Below are 18698 nucleotides of genomic sequence, written 5' to 3'. Positions count from 1 at the left end.
ATTTTCAATGATTCTACCTATTTTCATTGTCTTTTTATTGCTGACCTTCATACCATATCTATTACAACATCAATTTAGTAAGGGAATTTTGCAGACTTGTAGCAGATTTATTTAGAAGTATAACACCTTCTGCATAAAGCAAAGAGCTGACATTAATATCTCCAATTTTGATATCATGTTTAATACCACTTCCCTTCATAATGTGATCCATATAGATAATGAATAACAGAGGGGATAAGGTACGTCCTTGTCTAACGCCAGATTTAACATTAAACATCTTCCTGTACTTCCTTCAATCCTAACAGCTGAGTTACAACTCAAATAAAGACTAAGTATTGCTTGATATAATGCCCCATTCACACCATATAACTATAACTGTAAAAACTCGATGTAGCTTAAAAATACGAAAGCGCTTTACATCAATTTTTACATAGGTCAAATCTCATGAGAACTGTAAATAACCTTGTTTATTTCTAGGTTTTTTATGCTAGATATTTTTGTAAGTAATCCTATGGGAATTAATTGTATTTACTCCTTTAACTAAAAGTTCCTAGAATGTCAAAAACAAAGGCAATGCTTTGCCATTGGAACCTTATGTAACAGCTATGTATAAAGATCACAAGAAACTTGTTTACTATTAAGTGTGTGTAAAAGTTGTTTACTTTGTATGATAGCTATGTATAAAGAGCACAAGAAAGTTGTTTTCGATAAAGTGTGTGTAAGAGGAGGTTGTGGGATCTGAACATAAACATCTTCGGAGTTTGTATCAAAGAGATCCGCTGGTTTCAGAAAAGTTTCCACTGCCCGACAAAACAAAGAAAAAGAGTGCACAGACGAGAAGAAAGAACGCGCCAGCCTTATCAAAAGGATCAAGGAGAAATGCTGATTTTCTTCATGGTTTACAACACTTAGTGCAAGGTTGGAGAACAGGAAAATAAAAAGGGACTGAGCTGAACATCGGGAGGCAGTCATCGGCAAAAGAGGAGAGGAAGGCCCCAGTTACTAAAGAGAGAGGCAGTTGGGACCACAGCAGAGGATAGTCGGAACCAGAGCGGAGGGGATCTGCACTGGGGCCTTCCTCTCCTCAGAGAACCAGAAGTTATGACGAACCTGAGCCAAGAGTATTGGATGTCCTTTTGCCATGGGAAGTCAACCGGAGTCAAATGCCACAGAACAATCTTCAAGCCTGTATGCTGAAACTTTTTGCCTGAGCCTTTTGAATACCGAAAAAATTGCAGTCCAAGGCCCACCAGTAATCCGACGAACCCCCTTGAAGCAAGACTCTCCAGATGAAAGCAAAGGCCTGAGGAAAGAAAAAGGCATAGAAACTTTAATGCAGAACCTTTCAAAGAATGTGTGACAAAGAGCCTCTGTAAGTTCAATCTTTAATGTACATTCTTTTTGTAATCTAGGAGATATGTCATAGATGGACTGATAAGAAATAGCTAATCTCTAGAGTCCTCTGATTTGTTGTTAACTGGAATATAAATTGTAAGATAACTTGCCATAGCTAGCTAATCTCTTTATGAGTAAATTAGTCTCTGCAATTTGATTTTTTTTTAACAGAGAAGTAATAGTGTAATTATATTGTATAGTCATTTAGTATTGAAAAGGGAAAGTTTGCTTCTTTAAGCTAAAAGTCTAAAGGATAGGTAGAGAGAGTAACCTCCCTATCACTTATTTAATGTACTTTGTTATTATTGTAATTAAATGTGTTTTATTTATATGCAAATAGAGTGCTGCCAGATTTTTATTTTACAACTGCACTGTTCCCAAAAAAAATCGGACTTCTGAGCAGGAAACAACCATGGTAATAAAAGTGCAGTTCAAGTATTTAAGAACCACAATTGTTTATATAAACTTTGTTGAAGGAACTCATGCTAATAAGAGAGGGAGAGAAAGAGATCTACCAGACATATATAAATAATACTGGTGGTGCAGTATTACAAATAAATTTTAAAGTGTTCATAGGCATACAACTAGTAAATAAGGAAGGTGGATAAACATAGTACGCAGTAGAATAAGTGAGAAAGGTTACAAGAGAAAAGGTGCACACTGCTGTAAAGAATAAAGATAGAGTAATGATATTAAAACAATAAAACCAAATAACAGCATATTGTTACATAACTGTAGCGCCTTGAATAGCTGGCACCTTGTCATACGCCTTTTCCAGATCGACAAAACTTAAATACAGATCTTTGTTATATTCCCATGATTTCTCAACTATTTGTCGTAAAGTGAAGATCTGATCCTCACAGCCTCTATTTGGCCTAAATCCAGGTTGTTCTTTACCAAGCTTTTCTTCCACAATTCTTCTCAACCGTTTCTCAATTATACTTGCATAAATCTTAACAGGAACACTCAGTAGGGAAATACCTCTGTAATTATCACATTCAGTTTTATTTCTCTTTTTTATATATGGGTACTATGAGATCTCTACTCCAATCATCGGGAATTCTCCCCTCTCTCCAGGCCTTCTGAACTATGCAGTGCAGCCACTGTAAGACATTTATACCACCATACTTCAGCATTTCTGGTCGAACATCATCTACTCCTGCTGCCTTTCCACATTTCAAGCCTTTGATGGCTTTTTCTACAGTCTGGAATATATATCCGCGTATGGATATATATTCCAGACTGTAAGCCTGTTGAGTGTTTTTTACCACTGTGCCATCACTGCTTGTTTCGTTTAGCAATTTTACAAAGTAATTACTCCATACTTCAAGGATATTATTATTATTACCACTCCAAGACCTCATGGAGTCAAAGACTCATCTGGGAGGTCCTTTTATCACACACACACAGCTCATCATACCGTGTTTTAAACACATTCAAACTCTTTGCAGACACCACATTCTCAGGCAAGGCATTCCAATCACAACCCTGCACGAAAAAAACCTGCCTCTCACTCCCCTACTCACACCGTCTTTATACAGTTTCCAGGGATGACCTCTGGTTCTTCCCTGATCTCCCACTATTCTCTGTAAAACTTCTCCAGCATTGATCCTATAACAACCCCTTACCAACTTGTTGGTCTCTATCATATCTTCCCACTTCCTCCTGTCCACCAGACTCTGCGAATTACATCTTCTCAATCTTTCCTCATACTCGACATTCCAGAGGTCAGAAACAAACTTAGTCAGCTCCATTGGACCCTTTCCAACATCTCTTCATCCTTCAGATATCTTTTTCTCCCGTTTTTTCATGTCACCTTTATCATCTCTAATTTCTTTTACAGCACTCTTTCCTCCATTTCATAGCTTATTCAACAACCTCTAGAATATTTTGCCACCTTTTTGATATTTATTTTCTATGGTCTTGCCAAAGTCTTCCCATGACTTTTAGCTAGTTTTACACAGTGTTTTGCTTTCTTATATTTGTGTCTGTATTCTCTAAGAGCACAAGCTGAATTATTTGCCAGGTAATTTTGAGATGCGTTCTTCTTTTCCTTCACTGCCTCTTCAACTTCCTGTGTCCACCATGGATTTCTGATTTTTCTATCCTTGAGACAACCTCACCACATGCCTCTCTATCTGAATCAATCAGTGTTTTTCATCAAGGCTTGCCACTGAATTTCTAAGTTTTCGTTGCTGTTCTCAACCTCTTTCATTTTTTCTTCAATAATCTTTGTGTATTTTAGTCTACAGTTCACATCTGAGAGCTGCTCAACTTTTATTTGCTTTAAAACTTTCTTACATATTATTCTTTTCAATACGAAATTCAATTTTATTCTGCTCAAGACTAAATAGTGATCACTCCCAATTTCAAATCCTCTGTACACTCCTGGTGTCCTGCACCAGGGAGAAAACTTCATTATCAAAAATAGCATAGTCAATGAGACTTTTCTTATTCCTTGCCTCTTCTTTCCATGTGAATTTGTGCACATTTTTATGTTGGAACATGGTGTTAGTAATAACCAGTCCATGTCCTGAGCAGAAATCCAACAGGTATTTGCTATTATTATTAGCTTTGCTCTTTTCTCCAAATCATATTTTCCCAAAACATATTTGTATGTCTGATAATCACTTCCTACTCTGCTATTTAGATCCCCAACAAGGACCAACTTTTCCTTTTTCATTGTGTTCAGTAGCTTTCTCTAGAGCCTCAAAAAATTCCTCAACTTCTACCTTAGTAGAACCTTCTGTGGGACCATAGGCACAAATAAGTCTCATTGTCCAGTTCCCCATTCTGATATTTGCCCAAATCACTCTACTTGACACTGCCTGCCATTCAAGAAGATTAGCCTTGTATTTTGTATTGAATACTATGGCTACTCCTTCTTTTCCTTGATTGTCATTGCCTGAATATAACATTTTGTTCATTGCTCAGAAAGATCTCACCAGTTTTTGTCTTTTTTGTTTCAGTCACTCCTTTTATGTCGATACTTATCCAATTCCTCAGTCAGCTCCATTTCTTTGCCATTCAGGCTGCTTATGTTGATAGTACTGATCTTGATCTCTGGTGATGTTGAGTTGGGGTGTGCTTTCAGATTTGTTCCAGTAGCTGAATTTTCGCTGTTCACCCTGGTGAAAACAACGGGGGGCCCCTTGTTTTCACAAGGCACCCCGTTTTTGGGGTGAGGTAGATACCCAACAGGCTGCACCACGAGAAGGTGAGGATTAGACATTAGGTCAGAAGCCCTGGTCGGTTCTCCGCATTCCTTTAAAGGCTATGTGGAGGTCTCCTCTCAGTTATACAACTTTGATCCTTAAGCACCGCTTAAGTGAACAAAGCTCACTCTCCCTCTCTCTAAACACCTAACTCAATTCATTTAAGTGCAGACCATCATCATTGTACAAATCTTTCCATCCATCAAACTCAGGCCATAGGTCATCCACAAACTCTACATCAGTCCTTCTTCACAACCTGTATATTTATTCATTAGTTATTATCATCACCCTCCTCAGTTTGCCTCTATCATACTGGCAGCAGACTCACAATCTTCACATTTTTGCTCTTCTTTTTCGCTTCTTTCAATAACTTTTTCAGATCCTACGTCATACAATACTTCTCACCTCTCAGGTCATTGGTTCCAGCCAAAACAATTAAATTTTTATAGTTTAAAAACTTTACATATGCAAATAAAAATAAGAAAATTAGAAAAGAAAGAATGAAAGGTTATAGTGCATAGTAATTTCAATAGGATATAATAAATATTTAATTCACACACATTTATTAATGTTTCCCCAAACAATGGTACACATTGGTTTGTGTATTTATTTATTTTCTGAAGATATTACCTTTCATCTGCCCAGCTGTTAATCTCCGAAAGGGGATGTGCTTTGCATTAAGGGGGAGATACTAAGGAAAAATGATCAGAGCTTACTCAACCTTCACCAGGAGTTACCTCAGATCTGAACTATGTTCAGGTGCAAAACTTGACTGACTTGTCTGTTTGCTTACTTGGGAAAAAGGATTAAAACAAAGTGTATAAAATTACTTGGTATCTTTAACATATAGTATACCGAAGGTAAAAAACTTTCTACAGAAAATGATATATTTAGTGGGATACAACGTGAAGGGTACAGTGTGTTCAAGAAGTATAGAGAAAAAAAAATGGAGGGGTGTTATTGATGATACCCGATGAACTGCAACAAAAGAGAGTAGAAGTTCAACTGCAGGACAGTGAAATTAACACATTTGAGGCTGGCTATCTGGTGTGAGATAGAGGACAGCAGAACAAAATATACAGTTGGATGATGCTACAGACCAGGGGATGGAAATAGTATGCATCAGCAAATAAACTCAATGACTGGAGGACAAGTAATTATTATGGGAAATTTCAACTATGGGAACACAGACTGAAGGAGGAGAGGAAACATGGGAGGATGGAAATGGAATTTATGCAGTTATTAAGAGATAACTACCTGAGAGAGAGTGTGATGGAATATACTAAGGGTTCGAGAGTGCATGATCTAGTAATTGCATCTGAGAATTTGTCTATAATGAATATGACCATGTTGCCACAATTGGTGAAAGTGACCATGTGGTCTTGATCTGGGAGATGGCTAAATGTGTGAAATTTTCAGATAAGAAGTTATATGTGAAATTACAGGGCTGGTAAGTAAGACAAGCTAAGGAGATTGCTTGGATCAGTGCCATGGCATGTAATACTATAAGAGCAGTTTTACATGTTGTTAGCGCATGAGAAGTAGTATAGGAGTGCCTGAGGGAAGTAATGACAGACTGCATACCTAGAGTCAGGAGAGTAAATAAAGTGGGAGTTAAATGGATGAATATCATCATTCATCTGGAGCTGCAAAAAAAAGAAACAATTGCAGAGGAAATTTAGAGAGAAAGGTGACCAGCAGGCACATGAACTGCACAAGCCAGAAGGGTAACTAGTGTGGTAAGAAAGGCGAAAGCAGAGTATAAAAGGAAGGTAGCAATGCAAGCTAAAGATAATCCCAAATAATTCTTTCAATATGCTGCAAGTAAGAGAGAATGTATATGGCAGAATGGATTTAATGAATGCTGATGGTAGAGAGGTAACTGAATCAGTCAAATAGTAAAATTACTAAGTGAACACTTTACAAGAGTATATCATCCAGGTGGTGATATTGCAGGAACAAGAGAGTCAAAACTTATATGGGAACTGAGGTAAATGAAATGGAGGTGCATAGCATTACAGAACCTTAATATGAATACAGCTGTGGAATTGGATGATAAAACTCAAGCTTACCAGCTTGAGTTTTACATGAAGTGGTGAGAAAATTGTCACTGCCCTTGATCATATTGTTTAATCTAAGTCTCAGTTCTGGATTAGTCCTAAGGGAGTGGAAAGATGACAAAATAGTTCCATTGCATAAAGAAGGCTCCAAGATTGATGTAGCAAATTAAGGAATGATCAGCATATCAGGAGTTGTCAGAATATTGGAGAAGTTGGTCAAGAGTAAAATACAGGAATAGGTAGATGGAAATGGGATACTGTATGGAGGGCAGTATGGTTTTGTGAAGGGTAGGTCATGTCTCGGTAACTTGCTCATGTTTTATAATATAGTGACAGCCAAGTTGGATAAAGGTAATGGGTTTACAGTGATAGTGCAGGACTTTGCTAAAGCCTTTGAGAGGATACTACATGGAATTCTGATCAGTAAACTGTAGTATCACTGTAAACCCATTATCTTTATCCAACTCAGCAGTCACTGTATTATAAAACGTGAGCAAGTTACCGAGGCATGGCATACACTTCACAAAACAGCCCCTGAACAGAGCCCTTTTGTATGCCACAAGTCACAGGCCTTCTTCAGGACTCTACTCCTGAATAAGAAGTTGGCTAATGGAGAGATATCAGAGAGTAGTTTATTCAGGAGTAGAGTCCAGAAGAAGACCTATAACTAGTGGTATGCCACAGGGCTCTGTTCGGGGGCCGCTACTGTTTAATTTGTACATTAATAATATAGAAAAGGATCTGAGAGGAACTGTTCAGTTGTTTGCCGATAATGCAAAGCTGGATATAGGATTAATTAATACAGATGATGTTAAAATTTTGCAGGATGATTTGGATAGACTGGCCGTCCGGGCAAAGAAAATGGATGTCAGTTTAATGTAGCAAAGTGTAAAGTTATGCATTTTCGGATGAAAAGATTACCAGCTGTATACCACATTGGTGGAACTACTTCAGGAAATTGATGAAGCTAGAGACTTGGGAGTGTTAGTGGATAAGGAGTTAAAGTTTAGGGGAGGAAGCACATAGTAAAAGTGGGTAAAGCAACTCATCAGATTTCTTAGTTACTAAAGAATACTTTGACGAGCAGAGACGAGCAGGTCATTCTTCCTCTTTATTGAGCCTTGATAGAGCCCATCTTGACTACTGCATGCACATCTGGATGGCAGGGTTTCTTGGTGATGATGATGAGGAGGAGGTGGAGAGGATCCAGAGGTGAGTGACCAAGATGGTAGCGGGTCTATGGAATGAACCTTACGAGAACAAGTTCAAGATTTGTGGGTTACAGAAACTGGTTGATAGGTGGAAAAGGGGTGATATTATTATTATTATTATTAAACAAGACCTCATGGAGTCAAAGATTCATCTAGGAAGTCCTTTTATCTCACACACATCTCATCATACTGCTTCTTAAACACATTCAAACTCCTTGCAGACACCACACTCTCAGGCAAGGCATTCCAATCACTCACAACTCTGCACGAAAAAAAACTGCCTCTCACTCCCCTACTCACACCCTCTTTATACAGTTTCCAGGGATGACCTCTGGTTCTCCCCTGATCTCCCACTATTCTCTGTAGAACTTCTCCCATTGATCCTATAACAACCCCTTACCAACTTGTAGGTCTCTATCATATCCCCCATCTTCCTTCTCTCCACTAGACTCTGCAAATTACCTCTTTTCAATCTTTCCTCATACTCGACATTCCAGGTCAGAAACTACCTTAGTCAGTCGCCTTTGGACCCTTTCCAACATCTCTTCATCCTTCTGAAAACCAGGTGACCAAATCTGGGCAGAATAGTCCATGTGTGGCCTAATCAAAGCCTTATACAATGGAACAAGAATCTCCCTACTTTTACACGTCAGTGTCCTCCGCATCATTCCCAGAAGTCTTTGTGTTGTCTTCACAATTTTGGCGATGTGTCCCCTAAATTTTAGATCCTTATCCACTATCACCCCCAGATCTCTTATTTCCTCTACTTCCAACAATATATTCTCACCAAGCATAAATTCTGCATCCCATCTTTGTTTTCCAAATTTTAAAACCTTACATTTTGCAACATTGAACTCACATCCCCATTTGCTTGCCCAATCACTCACTTTATTCAAGTCTTCTTGCAAGGCCACAACATCTTCACTACTCTTTATGGTTCGTCCCAACTTTGCATCATCTGCAAACAACTGAATATCTCCATCCAAATCTTCGCCAATATCATTAATATACAAGTTAAATAGTAATGGCCCTAAAACAGATCCCTGAGGCACTCCACTAGTGACTTTCCTTTTCCTGGATATTGCACCCCATACACAACTTGTTGATACCTATCAGATAGCCAGTCTCCAATCCAATGCACTAATCTAATATCCAACACCATCTGCTCTAGTTTGACTGTCAACTTATCATGAGGTACTCTATCAAAAGCTTTTGCGAAATCCAAGTATATTACTGTGTATCCTTCTCCTCTGTCCAAGGAAGCAGTCACTTTATTGTAATAAGTAAGTAGATTACTAAAACATGACCTCCCTTTAGCAAATCCATGCTGTCCATCAAAGATTATACTATTGTTGTCAACCCAACTCTGGATCCTAGTTCTCAAAAGCTTCTCCAACAACCTAACCACAACACCTGACACACAGATAGGCCTATAGCTTGATGCTTGAGTTCGATCACCTCCTTTATAAAGTGGCACAATCTTGCCCTCCTTCCACTCTTTAGGGACTTGACCAAGTGCAAGACTCATGTTAAAAAAATATGTCAAGGCAGGTGTCAACTCTCTGGCACATTCCTTCAGAATACGCGGTGATATATTATCAAGTCCCACAGCCTTATTTACATCTAGTTTACTCAACTCCCCAAACACCTCTTGCTCACTTACAGTCAGTCTCTCCTCCCCATCATCAACTGCTCTTAATCTCTCCATGAAGTCACATTCACAAGATTGAAAGATTTTTATGAACTGCTCATTATGTATCTCCACCACACATTCTGCAACAGCTGTCTTTATACCATTTCCTCCAATCAATGTCATCCTTCCATAATCATTCTTTCTTTTGCTGGCTACATATCGAAAGAACTCCCTAGGATTCTTTTTGGCTTCATTAGCTAACTGCTGTTCCTACCTCTCTTTAGCTACTCTCACCAACCAAGTCACCCTCCTTGCCTGGTCTTTGTAGACCTCATGAAATTGGTTACTTCCACTTCTCTTATGCTGCCTCCACAGTGCCCTTTTTCTCTGTATTGCATGCTTAATCTCCTTATTCATCCATCTCACACCTACCTTATTTAACCTTCTCACCCATGGTATACATTTAGACATTGCATCTACTAAATATTTTTTGAAAATCCCCCAAGCTGCATTGATCTCTTTTCCAGCTAACTCCTCATTCCATGCTACACCTGCAAGCTGTCTCCTGAGCTCTTCATAATTAACCCCCCCCCCTTGTAGTTCCACATATACCCTTTTTTCACAGGGGTCCTTGCATGATTGAAACAAACAAATTACTGAGGGATTTTTACAAGATTAATTCAGAGGAAATTTTTCAGAACAGGTCTTATGGTGGAAGATCTAGTGGGCTTCCCTGGAAACTGAGTAAGAGTGTAGTTAACAAGCGTGTTAGAACTGGGTTTTTTGCTTGGAGAGTAGTGAACGAGTGAATAGGTTACCAGAGACTGACATGACCGTAAATGAGTTCAAAGCAAAGTATGATAGATGCTGAGCAAATGTTGGATAGTTCTTAACATGATGTTTAGGGCCTCCCTCAATGAGTCTAAGGACTCCAGCAACTTAACATCCTTTTATAGTTCAATTGCTGATTCACAGAATCTGCTACTCTCATTCAATCCTTAATTCCATCTATTTCAATTCTGAGAATAGCTCCTCCCCACCCAAAAAAATGAGGTATTCCCAAAAAAGTACAACTTACAACTCTTCAACAGGAATATCAACAAACTACTTTTCTCTTGACCTCCACCTCCACATAGTATTGATTTGCTATGTTCTGCAGCCTATCATGTGTACAAGTGATGCATATAAAAATTCAATTTTTTTTTTCAACTTACCATATTTTGCATCTAAAGTCAGCTTGCTCACTTTATAATACTATAAAAAAGAACAAAAAAAAAAAATATATATATAAGCATGCTGACAAAAGTAGAATAAAAATTAATATTTTGCAAACTTGCAAATAAATTCAAAATTAAATAAAAGTGGAATACAAGCAGCCCTCGGTTTACGACGGTTCAGTTTATGCTGATTCACAATAACGCTAGATGCCTGTACGCGTTTTCTTATTGTAGTATGGTCTGACTGAGAAATGACGCTAGCAAGCACTCTAGTGTTTGAATGTTTACCGAGCTACTACAATGTATATGTATCGAACCTAGTTTTAATGTTGAATCTACCTACTGTATTTTCCAGTGTATAAGACGCTCCTATGTATAAGACGCACCCAAGAAATTTAATACAATTTTCTGGAAAAAACCTAAACTCATTTTTTCTGTAGGCGGAGGTCCAAAATGTCTTTCAGCTTCCCTATTCCTGTGTTCTTCCGCATATTTTACAACCTGCAATTTGTAACTTGAAGTACATGAATGTCGCCTGTTTTTTTCCATCACTAAAATCTACGGGGAAATATCAAACTGAACACGTCAACTCAATACTAATAAACATCGGTAACTGATTACTCGGATAAGATATTACGAAACTTGAATAGGGACTCCCTGTTCTTAGCCAATGACGCACTAGAAGTCACATGAAGGTCACGCATCAATTTGATTGCACCATTAACCGCCTACAAAGATCTTGGAACATAAAAGGGAGTGCGTATGACTTTGAAAAGAGGAAACAATGTTTACCTTCATTATATAAGATGCACCCCATTTTTAAGATGAATTTTTAAGGTAAAAAAGTGCGTCTTATACACCAGAAAATATGGTAGTTGTCCTATTTCATTTTTTTTACGCACATACGTATTTAAGTTGATAAAGTACGTAATTACATACCATGTCTGATAATAGAAGTGCAGAAAAGTTAGCAGAACTTGGTGTTAAGAAGGCACAGAAATCAATCACACTTGAAAAGAAGATGGAGGTGATTTGAAGAATGAAAGATGGGCAGACACGTGCTAATGTCTGTAGAAGTATGAACTTGCCTCCATCGACTGTTACTACAATTATGAAAAATGCAGATAGAATAAAACAGTCTGTGCAACAATCTACGGCAGTACTAAATGCAAAACATGGAAGTTATAGCAGGGGTAAACTTCATGAAAAAATGGAAAAATTATTATTATGGGTGGATGACTCGAATCAGAAAAACATTCCTCTGAAATGTTTTAACTGAGAAAGCAAAAACAATTTTTGAGGATCTTAAAAAGACAGATGGAGGTAAAGAAACATTTTTAGGAAGCAAGGGTTGGTTCATGAGATTTAAGTCCCAAAGTAAGTGCCATAGTGTCAAATTATGTGGTGAGACGGCAAGTGCTGATGTTGCAGCGGGAGCTGCTTTTCCGAAAGAATTTCAAGACTGTGTAGAACAAGGAAGTTACCCTCCTGATCTCATTTTTAATGTTGATGAGACTGGGCTCTACTGGAAAAAATTGCCATCACGCACCTTCATTTCCTGTGAAGAACGTTCCGCTCCAGGTTTTAAAGATGTAAAAGATAGACTTATGCTTTTGTTGGGTGCAATTGTCTGCAGAAATTTGAAGCTTCAACCAATGTCGGTGTACCATCTTTGCCATTCAGGCTTCATTCATTCTTTGCCATTCAGGCTTCTTATGTTGATAGTACCAATCTTTAACTCTGCTGATGTTGAGTTGGGGTGTGTTTTCAGATTTGTTCCAGTAGCTGACTTTTTGCTATTCTCCCTGGTTCCCTGGCAAAAACAACAGGGGCCTTGTTTAACTGAGAGACGCTCCAGCCGGCATGAAAATTTGTCATGTTGTACCATCATTTTGTATTTTGGTTTAAGCCAATAAAAATACAATTATACATCCTAGGTAGTAAAATGAATTCACTTGGTCTAAAATTTTGTTATCTATTACTATTTTAATTTTTATTGGATCTTTTCCTTTAAAGGTCATTGTTTTTGATTTTTCTGTTGATATTATCATTTCATAATCTTTGGCTATTTCATTTAAATTTAAAATATCTCTCTGTAAGTTATCTTCAGAAATTGTAATTATTATTTAATCATCAGCAAAAAGGAGAGTGCTTAAGGTCACAGTAGGAGAAAGTTTAATACCTTACTGGAAATTTTTATTCCATTTTATTATAAAATCATTTAAATAAACATTAAAAAGAGTTGCTGAAACGGGACATCCCTGTCAGACTTTGGTTTATCTCTTTCGGAAATGATAGTTCATAATTTAATCTTATTTGTATTTGATTCTTTTCGTACATACTTATGATAGCTTTTAGAATATTATTTAGTATTTGTCTATCTTTTAATATATTAAATAAAATACTTCTTTTAACTTTATCAAATGCTTTTTCAAAGTCAATAAATGTAATATGAGTTTCTAAATCATATTCTCTTCTTTTCTCTATTATTAATTTTAGGCAAAAAGTTGGGTCTATACATGATCGACCTTTTCTAAATCCATTTTATACTTCTAAATTATAAAAGTATATCATAAGTATATATAACTTGAGCCTCAGCACAGAGAGGATTCAACAGGAATGGAAAAAATGCAGGATAGTTCTTGCAGAATTAGTACTGCAGGATAATTCTTGCTGACTGATGTATCTAACTACAAAATTATTAGTATCTTTGGAGTGGTGAAGATTTTGGAAAAGTTGATAAGAGATTATATACGGAAATGGGTTAACACAGAATCTATACTATACGTTGAATAGTGTTAAGTTCTGAATAAAACTAAAAGTGGTTAACATAATTTCTTCAGAGCTTAGCATGCATTTTAAAACTTTGTACATACTAATATGTCAAGCAGGAAAAATTAAATGTAAAGGTGCTAGACAAGTTAATAATTTTAGAATTCTGTTATTTATCCCTTAATATTATAATGTATTTTGTTGTGATTAAATCCACTGCCTAAGCTTTGCTAAAAATAGCATGAGTATTTGTGCACTACTGAGTGAAGGTCTAACGGATCAAAGATCAATTGCCAGGGGCAATGCATGTGCGCCAGAGTACGCGTTGACCGTGAGGGGAAGGCACGTGACTAACCCCCCCCCATCACCACCACCAGAGATTACTAGGGGAGAATGTGGCACTAGTGATGGGAGTTGCACTTTGACATAAGCAAGGAAAGAAAGGGAGATGACGTAGTACGGAAGTGTAGGGGCACGGAACTTAAAAAGGCAATGCAGCGCCGGACCGGAACTTTTTTCTCTCGTTCGTCGGATCCTCTGCCAGAGTGCCTTGCCGGTCATTCGTCTGCTCTTGCGGGAGTCATATTCTCCATGAGCCGATGTTCGTCCCGGTTTCTTGGGAGAAGCGTCGAGCCACAAGTGAGGAAGAGTGCCGAGCAGTCCTTGAGAATCTGCTGATAGAAAGTTCGTCCAGCGGAGTTGAGGTCCGGTATACATATATATACATATAGACAGCCGAGCTTTGCTTAAACCTGGTGAAAAGTGAGCAGCAAGCACGTGTCTTCATTGTCCGAAATTCATCTAGCCCGAATCTGATGAGAAGGAAACAGCGGGTCGAATAGAACCAGGAACAAATCTGAAAGTGAAGCTGTATCGAGATGCGTATGATTTTCCAGCAGTTCCCAACTGAGTGGTAAACGTAGAAACCTTTTCTTTGTTCAATGAAAGTGTGCAGAAAGAGTGATTGTAACTTTTAATAGAACGTTTAGGTCTAGAATATTGTGATTTCACGTAAGGACTCTAGATACCTAGTTTAGAAAGACAGACTAAATTCCAAGACATGAATGTAGAAATTAGAGCATGACCTAAACATCTGTGAAGTGCATAACCTTAGCAGAATTGTGTCATTAATCTTTGTATTTTAAACATTAACCTTTGTTTGAGTGTTATGTGGATTTGATACCTGTGCTTGTTAAGACAGAATTAGAGAAATTGAGTGCTTATGATTTATCTGAAATTGACATTGAAGTTAGTGCATGACAGAGTTAACAGTATTGAGTCATTAGCCTTTGTCTCACCTTTGTTCGAGTGCAACGTGGATCTGATACCTAAGCTTGTTAAAAATAGAATTAGAGAGATTGAGTGCTTATGATTTATCTGAAATTGATATTGAAGTAAACGTATGTATGAGTTATCCATGACTTGTAATTTATTTAGTGCATAATTAAATGTTTTCTTTTGATTTAACAATTGCCTTGCCTGAAATCATTTTTCTACTGCACCCCCCCCCCCCCATAAAAATCGAACCACAGCGGGAGGCATTTTGGAAGGGAGGTCACGACTGTAGACTGAGATAGGGATAAATTTGAGACTTGAGTTATTTTATATAAGATTCAGAAATTAAGGATACAGTTCAGAGCTCGGTACTGGTTCTTTGATTCTTCACTATTTGAAAATCTAGAACTTAGGGTGGCGCAGCAAAAATAGAAATTTTCCCTGAGTCTGAAGAGAGAGAGAGCCAGCATTAGCTCAGAAACAAAGGAATTGCCATTGTCTGGTGGGAATTTCTTTGCTTTCAATCCATGGACCATATCTTTATAGGAAAATACGGCTCCAAGTTAAGAGTAAAGATTAGAGCACATATAAGAAGTGAGATAAGGGAAGGAAGAGACATAATTTGGCCATATAAATAGACATAACAATAGCAAGGGTGTACCAAGGAAAGGTCACGTTTGGGTAATATGCTCACAATTTATAATAATAATAAAGATGAGCTTGACAAGGAATGGATAAACCATGATAATTTTTAGCAAAAACTTTTGAAAAGATACTGTGTCATAGAAGGCTGTTGCATTATTTGGAGGATATAGGATTTCATTACAAATTATTATTCTGGATAAGAGGAGACAGCTGACTAAATTATCAAAAAATTGTGTATGGGAGATGTGAGTCTGCAGGATTTAAAGTGAACAGTTGTTTGCCACAGGTGTACCAATCCTTGGTCCACTGTTATTCAATCTTTACATTAATGACAACAGGAAGGATTTGACAAGAGACATACAGCTCATTGCTAATGATGTAAACATATGCAAGATACTCAGGAATGTGACTGACATTCAGAACTGGAAGAATGATCTTAATAAGCTGGAACCATTAGTATGTGAAAATTGCTTTTCAATGCTAGTAAATGTAAAGTTATGCACTTTGTAATGAGAATGGCATATTGTATTGGCAGGATTAGGCTAGAAGGATCTAACAAGGCTAAGCTCTTGAAGTTTTAAAACTCCAAGATCTTGGAGTTTTATAGAGAAGAAGTTGAACAAGGACCATATAAGAAAAATTGCAATGCTGAAAATCACATTCCCCATTTTGTCTCTTAATATGCAGATTGGTCCAGTGGCACACCTGGGGAAGGGGGAGGCAAAAAAAAAAGAAAAAGGGAAAAAAACACTAGAAAATTTTCCAGAAATCTTTTCCTAATTAAAATTCGTTTTTTTATTTATGTTGTGTCGTGTCTTCTATTTCTATACTACTTATGCATTAGCAGTCACATAAAGTGGGAATACCCTATAGCTCTCAGGAATCACAGCCACTGTGAATGTAAGGCAAATGGGTTAGTGCTTAGGCAGACCAAGTGCTACTTCGTTTGCCCGAGCCAGGCCAGAGGAGATCACGGGTTTCATGTATTGGTGATCACTGCACATGCTCAGTCATAAGTCGTATGCAATGTGTAGTGTCTATTCTCAAATTGTCTACTCAACTCGGCCCCCCAAGATTAAATCTTGAGTGCTCGCTCCCCACCCCATCCCAAGATTAAATCCTGAGTGCACCACTGGACATGCCTATCCTTCCTTCTTTTCTTCATGCTCCTTCCCTCCAGTGCTATTAGAGTATGAATCTTTCCTAGTGCACTATTTCTTTTCATCTTACACAGTAGGAGTCTGCATTCTCTTCCAGGTATTTACTTCACCTAGTAGGCCGAAGTCCAAACCCACTTGGCCAGCATGGGTTGAAGTGGGAACAAAACTCCACAGATGTGCGGAAAGGGCCTCTGCAACCCTACCACTTTTTTCTTGCAGTAATTTCACTCCAAAATCTTAAAATGTTTGTACCTTATAATACAGGGTGTCCACGAATGTTTATCCTGATTTCAACTGGCTATAATATTTTAACAATGAAACTAACTGAATAAATTTTGTTGCAGGTAAACTTGGGCACTCAAAGTTTCCATACTGGTATCTTCAGTATACTGCTTTTGCCACCAGGAGAGCTGCTGCTGATTTTCTTTAAAAATGGCTTCAGTACAGGAAAAAGCTCGATGTGTTCTAAGGCTAGCAGACACAAAATCTCCAGTTAAAGTGCAACGTTTGCATAATTTTAATTTTAAATGTTTACGTACAAAGTCCAAATTGTCAGGAGATAAAGCAAGATGATCGTACAAGGCGTGAAGAATTTGCTAACCTCATTTTGAACTGCATCGATGTTGATGATGATTTTTTGCAGCGTGTTTGTTTCTCTGATGAGGCAACATTTCACGTGAGTGGGGTAGTCAACAGACACAATGTAAGGATCTGGGGATCTGAAAACCCACATGCCATAAGAGAACACATTCGAGCTAGTCCAAAACTCAATGTGTGGTGTGGACTAATGCATGATCAAGTAATTGACCCTCTCTTCTTTCTTGAAAAAGAAATTAATGGGAATGTGTACTTAGACATGCTCAATAATTATGCCATTCCCCAGCTACAGGAGATGCAATCAAATGTTATCTTTCAACAGGACGGAGTCTCCCCTCATTGGTCTTGTGATGTTCGCAATCGCCTTAATCAAGAATTCCCAAATCGCTTGATTGGCAGAGATGGTCCAATCCCATGGTCCCACCGAGGTCACCAGACATTACACCCCTAGACTTGTTGCCGGTGGTGCACATGTTAAAGTTGTTCGTCGACTTTTTTCTATATGTTATGCATTGAAGTCTAACTTTGTGTTCCATTTCAAATATCCACTGAAGAGTTATAATATATTATAATTAGGAAGTTTTATAATATATTATAATGAAGAGTTATAATAATTATAAACATTTGTGAATATCCTGTACATCTCATGCTGCATCGGTTGTCACACAGAATACTCAAAGCCATTTTCAGGGCTTGGGCAGAGGGTCCTGTTCGAGAAGTATATCACGGTCTTTAAAACAAGTCTGTGTTACTATGAATGAGCAATACAGAAAGTATGGGACTAACCTTAGAAGAGAGCTTTACATAGGCTTACATAAATTATATATTATATTGATATTATCTGTAAAGAGATGGGAAGTATAAAACTGATATCCCAGAAATTACTAAGATGGAATGGAGAAGGTCATTTCAAAACACAGAATGGTAAGCTACTTGTTTATTCAGGAGGTGACTCAAAGCATCATGGGGGTAGCTGTAGTACTGAGAAAAGTTCAAGCAAGAGCTTTTCTTGAATATAATCCTGTTAATGACAAGATATTGGATATTAGACGTAAGGCTTTGACGTTTTTGTTAGACGCTGGACCTATAGGCCCATCATGGCATCCTGTCAAATGCCAGTAGATGTCATCAAAGACAGGAATGGAGCAGTACTAGAAAAAAAAAAAACAATGGAAAGAATACTGTTAGGAACTGTATGTATGGTAGAGAAGATATGTCTTTCCCTCATCAACCACTCTTGTGGCTTAATTCTAAAAGGCAATCACACTACTAAAACAAGAGTACCTATTAACAAATTCATGCTGACCCTCTGGGATAATATTTCCTTGCCCAATGCTGTATTTGATCTCTCAATAAATGCTCCAAAATCTTAACAACTTACAGAAGATATAAAAATGGATCTATAATCTAATACTTCCATTCCACCACAACCCTTATGCAATGACATAATTTTACCCTCCTTCCATCACTTGGACACCTTCCTCATAGGCAGATGTGGAACAGAGCTGTCAGTTCCTC

General features: G+C 37.8%; 1 protein-coding gene across 4 annotated transcripts in view; it reads right to left on the bottom strand.

The window, feature by feature from the left end:
• The window catches only part of LOC150101288 (COMM domain-containing protein 4), a 228949-nt gene that overhangs the window by 139018 nt on the left and 71233 nt on the right, over nt 1-18698 (bottom strand). For all 4 annotated transcript variants that reach the window (XM_090400289.1, XM_090400287.1, XM_090400288.1 and 1 more), the window contains one exon: nt 10729-10768. In XM_090400289.1, coding sequence (XP_090256415.1) covers nt 10729-10768 — 40 coding nt within the window. The remainder of the gene's footprint in view (nt 1-10728; nt 10769-18698) is intronic.

This window comes from Typopeltis vanoorti, chromosome 11 (assembly GCF_054136105.1).
Source record: "Typopeltis vanoorti isolate ZY-2024b chromosome 11, IOZ_Tvanoo_1.0, whole genome shotgun sequence".
Lineage (NCBI taxonomy): Eukaryota > Metazoa > Arthropoda > Arachnida > Uropygi > Thelyphonidae > Typopeltis > Typopeltis vanoorti.
The sequence above is the reverse complement of the archived record's forward strand: the minus strand, read 5'-3'. Positions and strand labels throughout refer to the sequence as shown.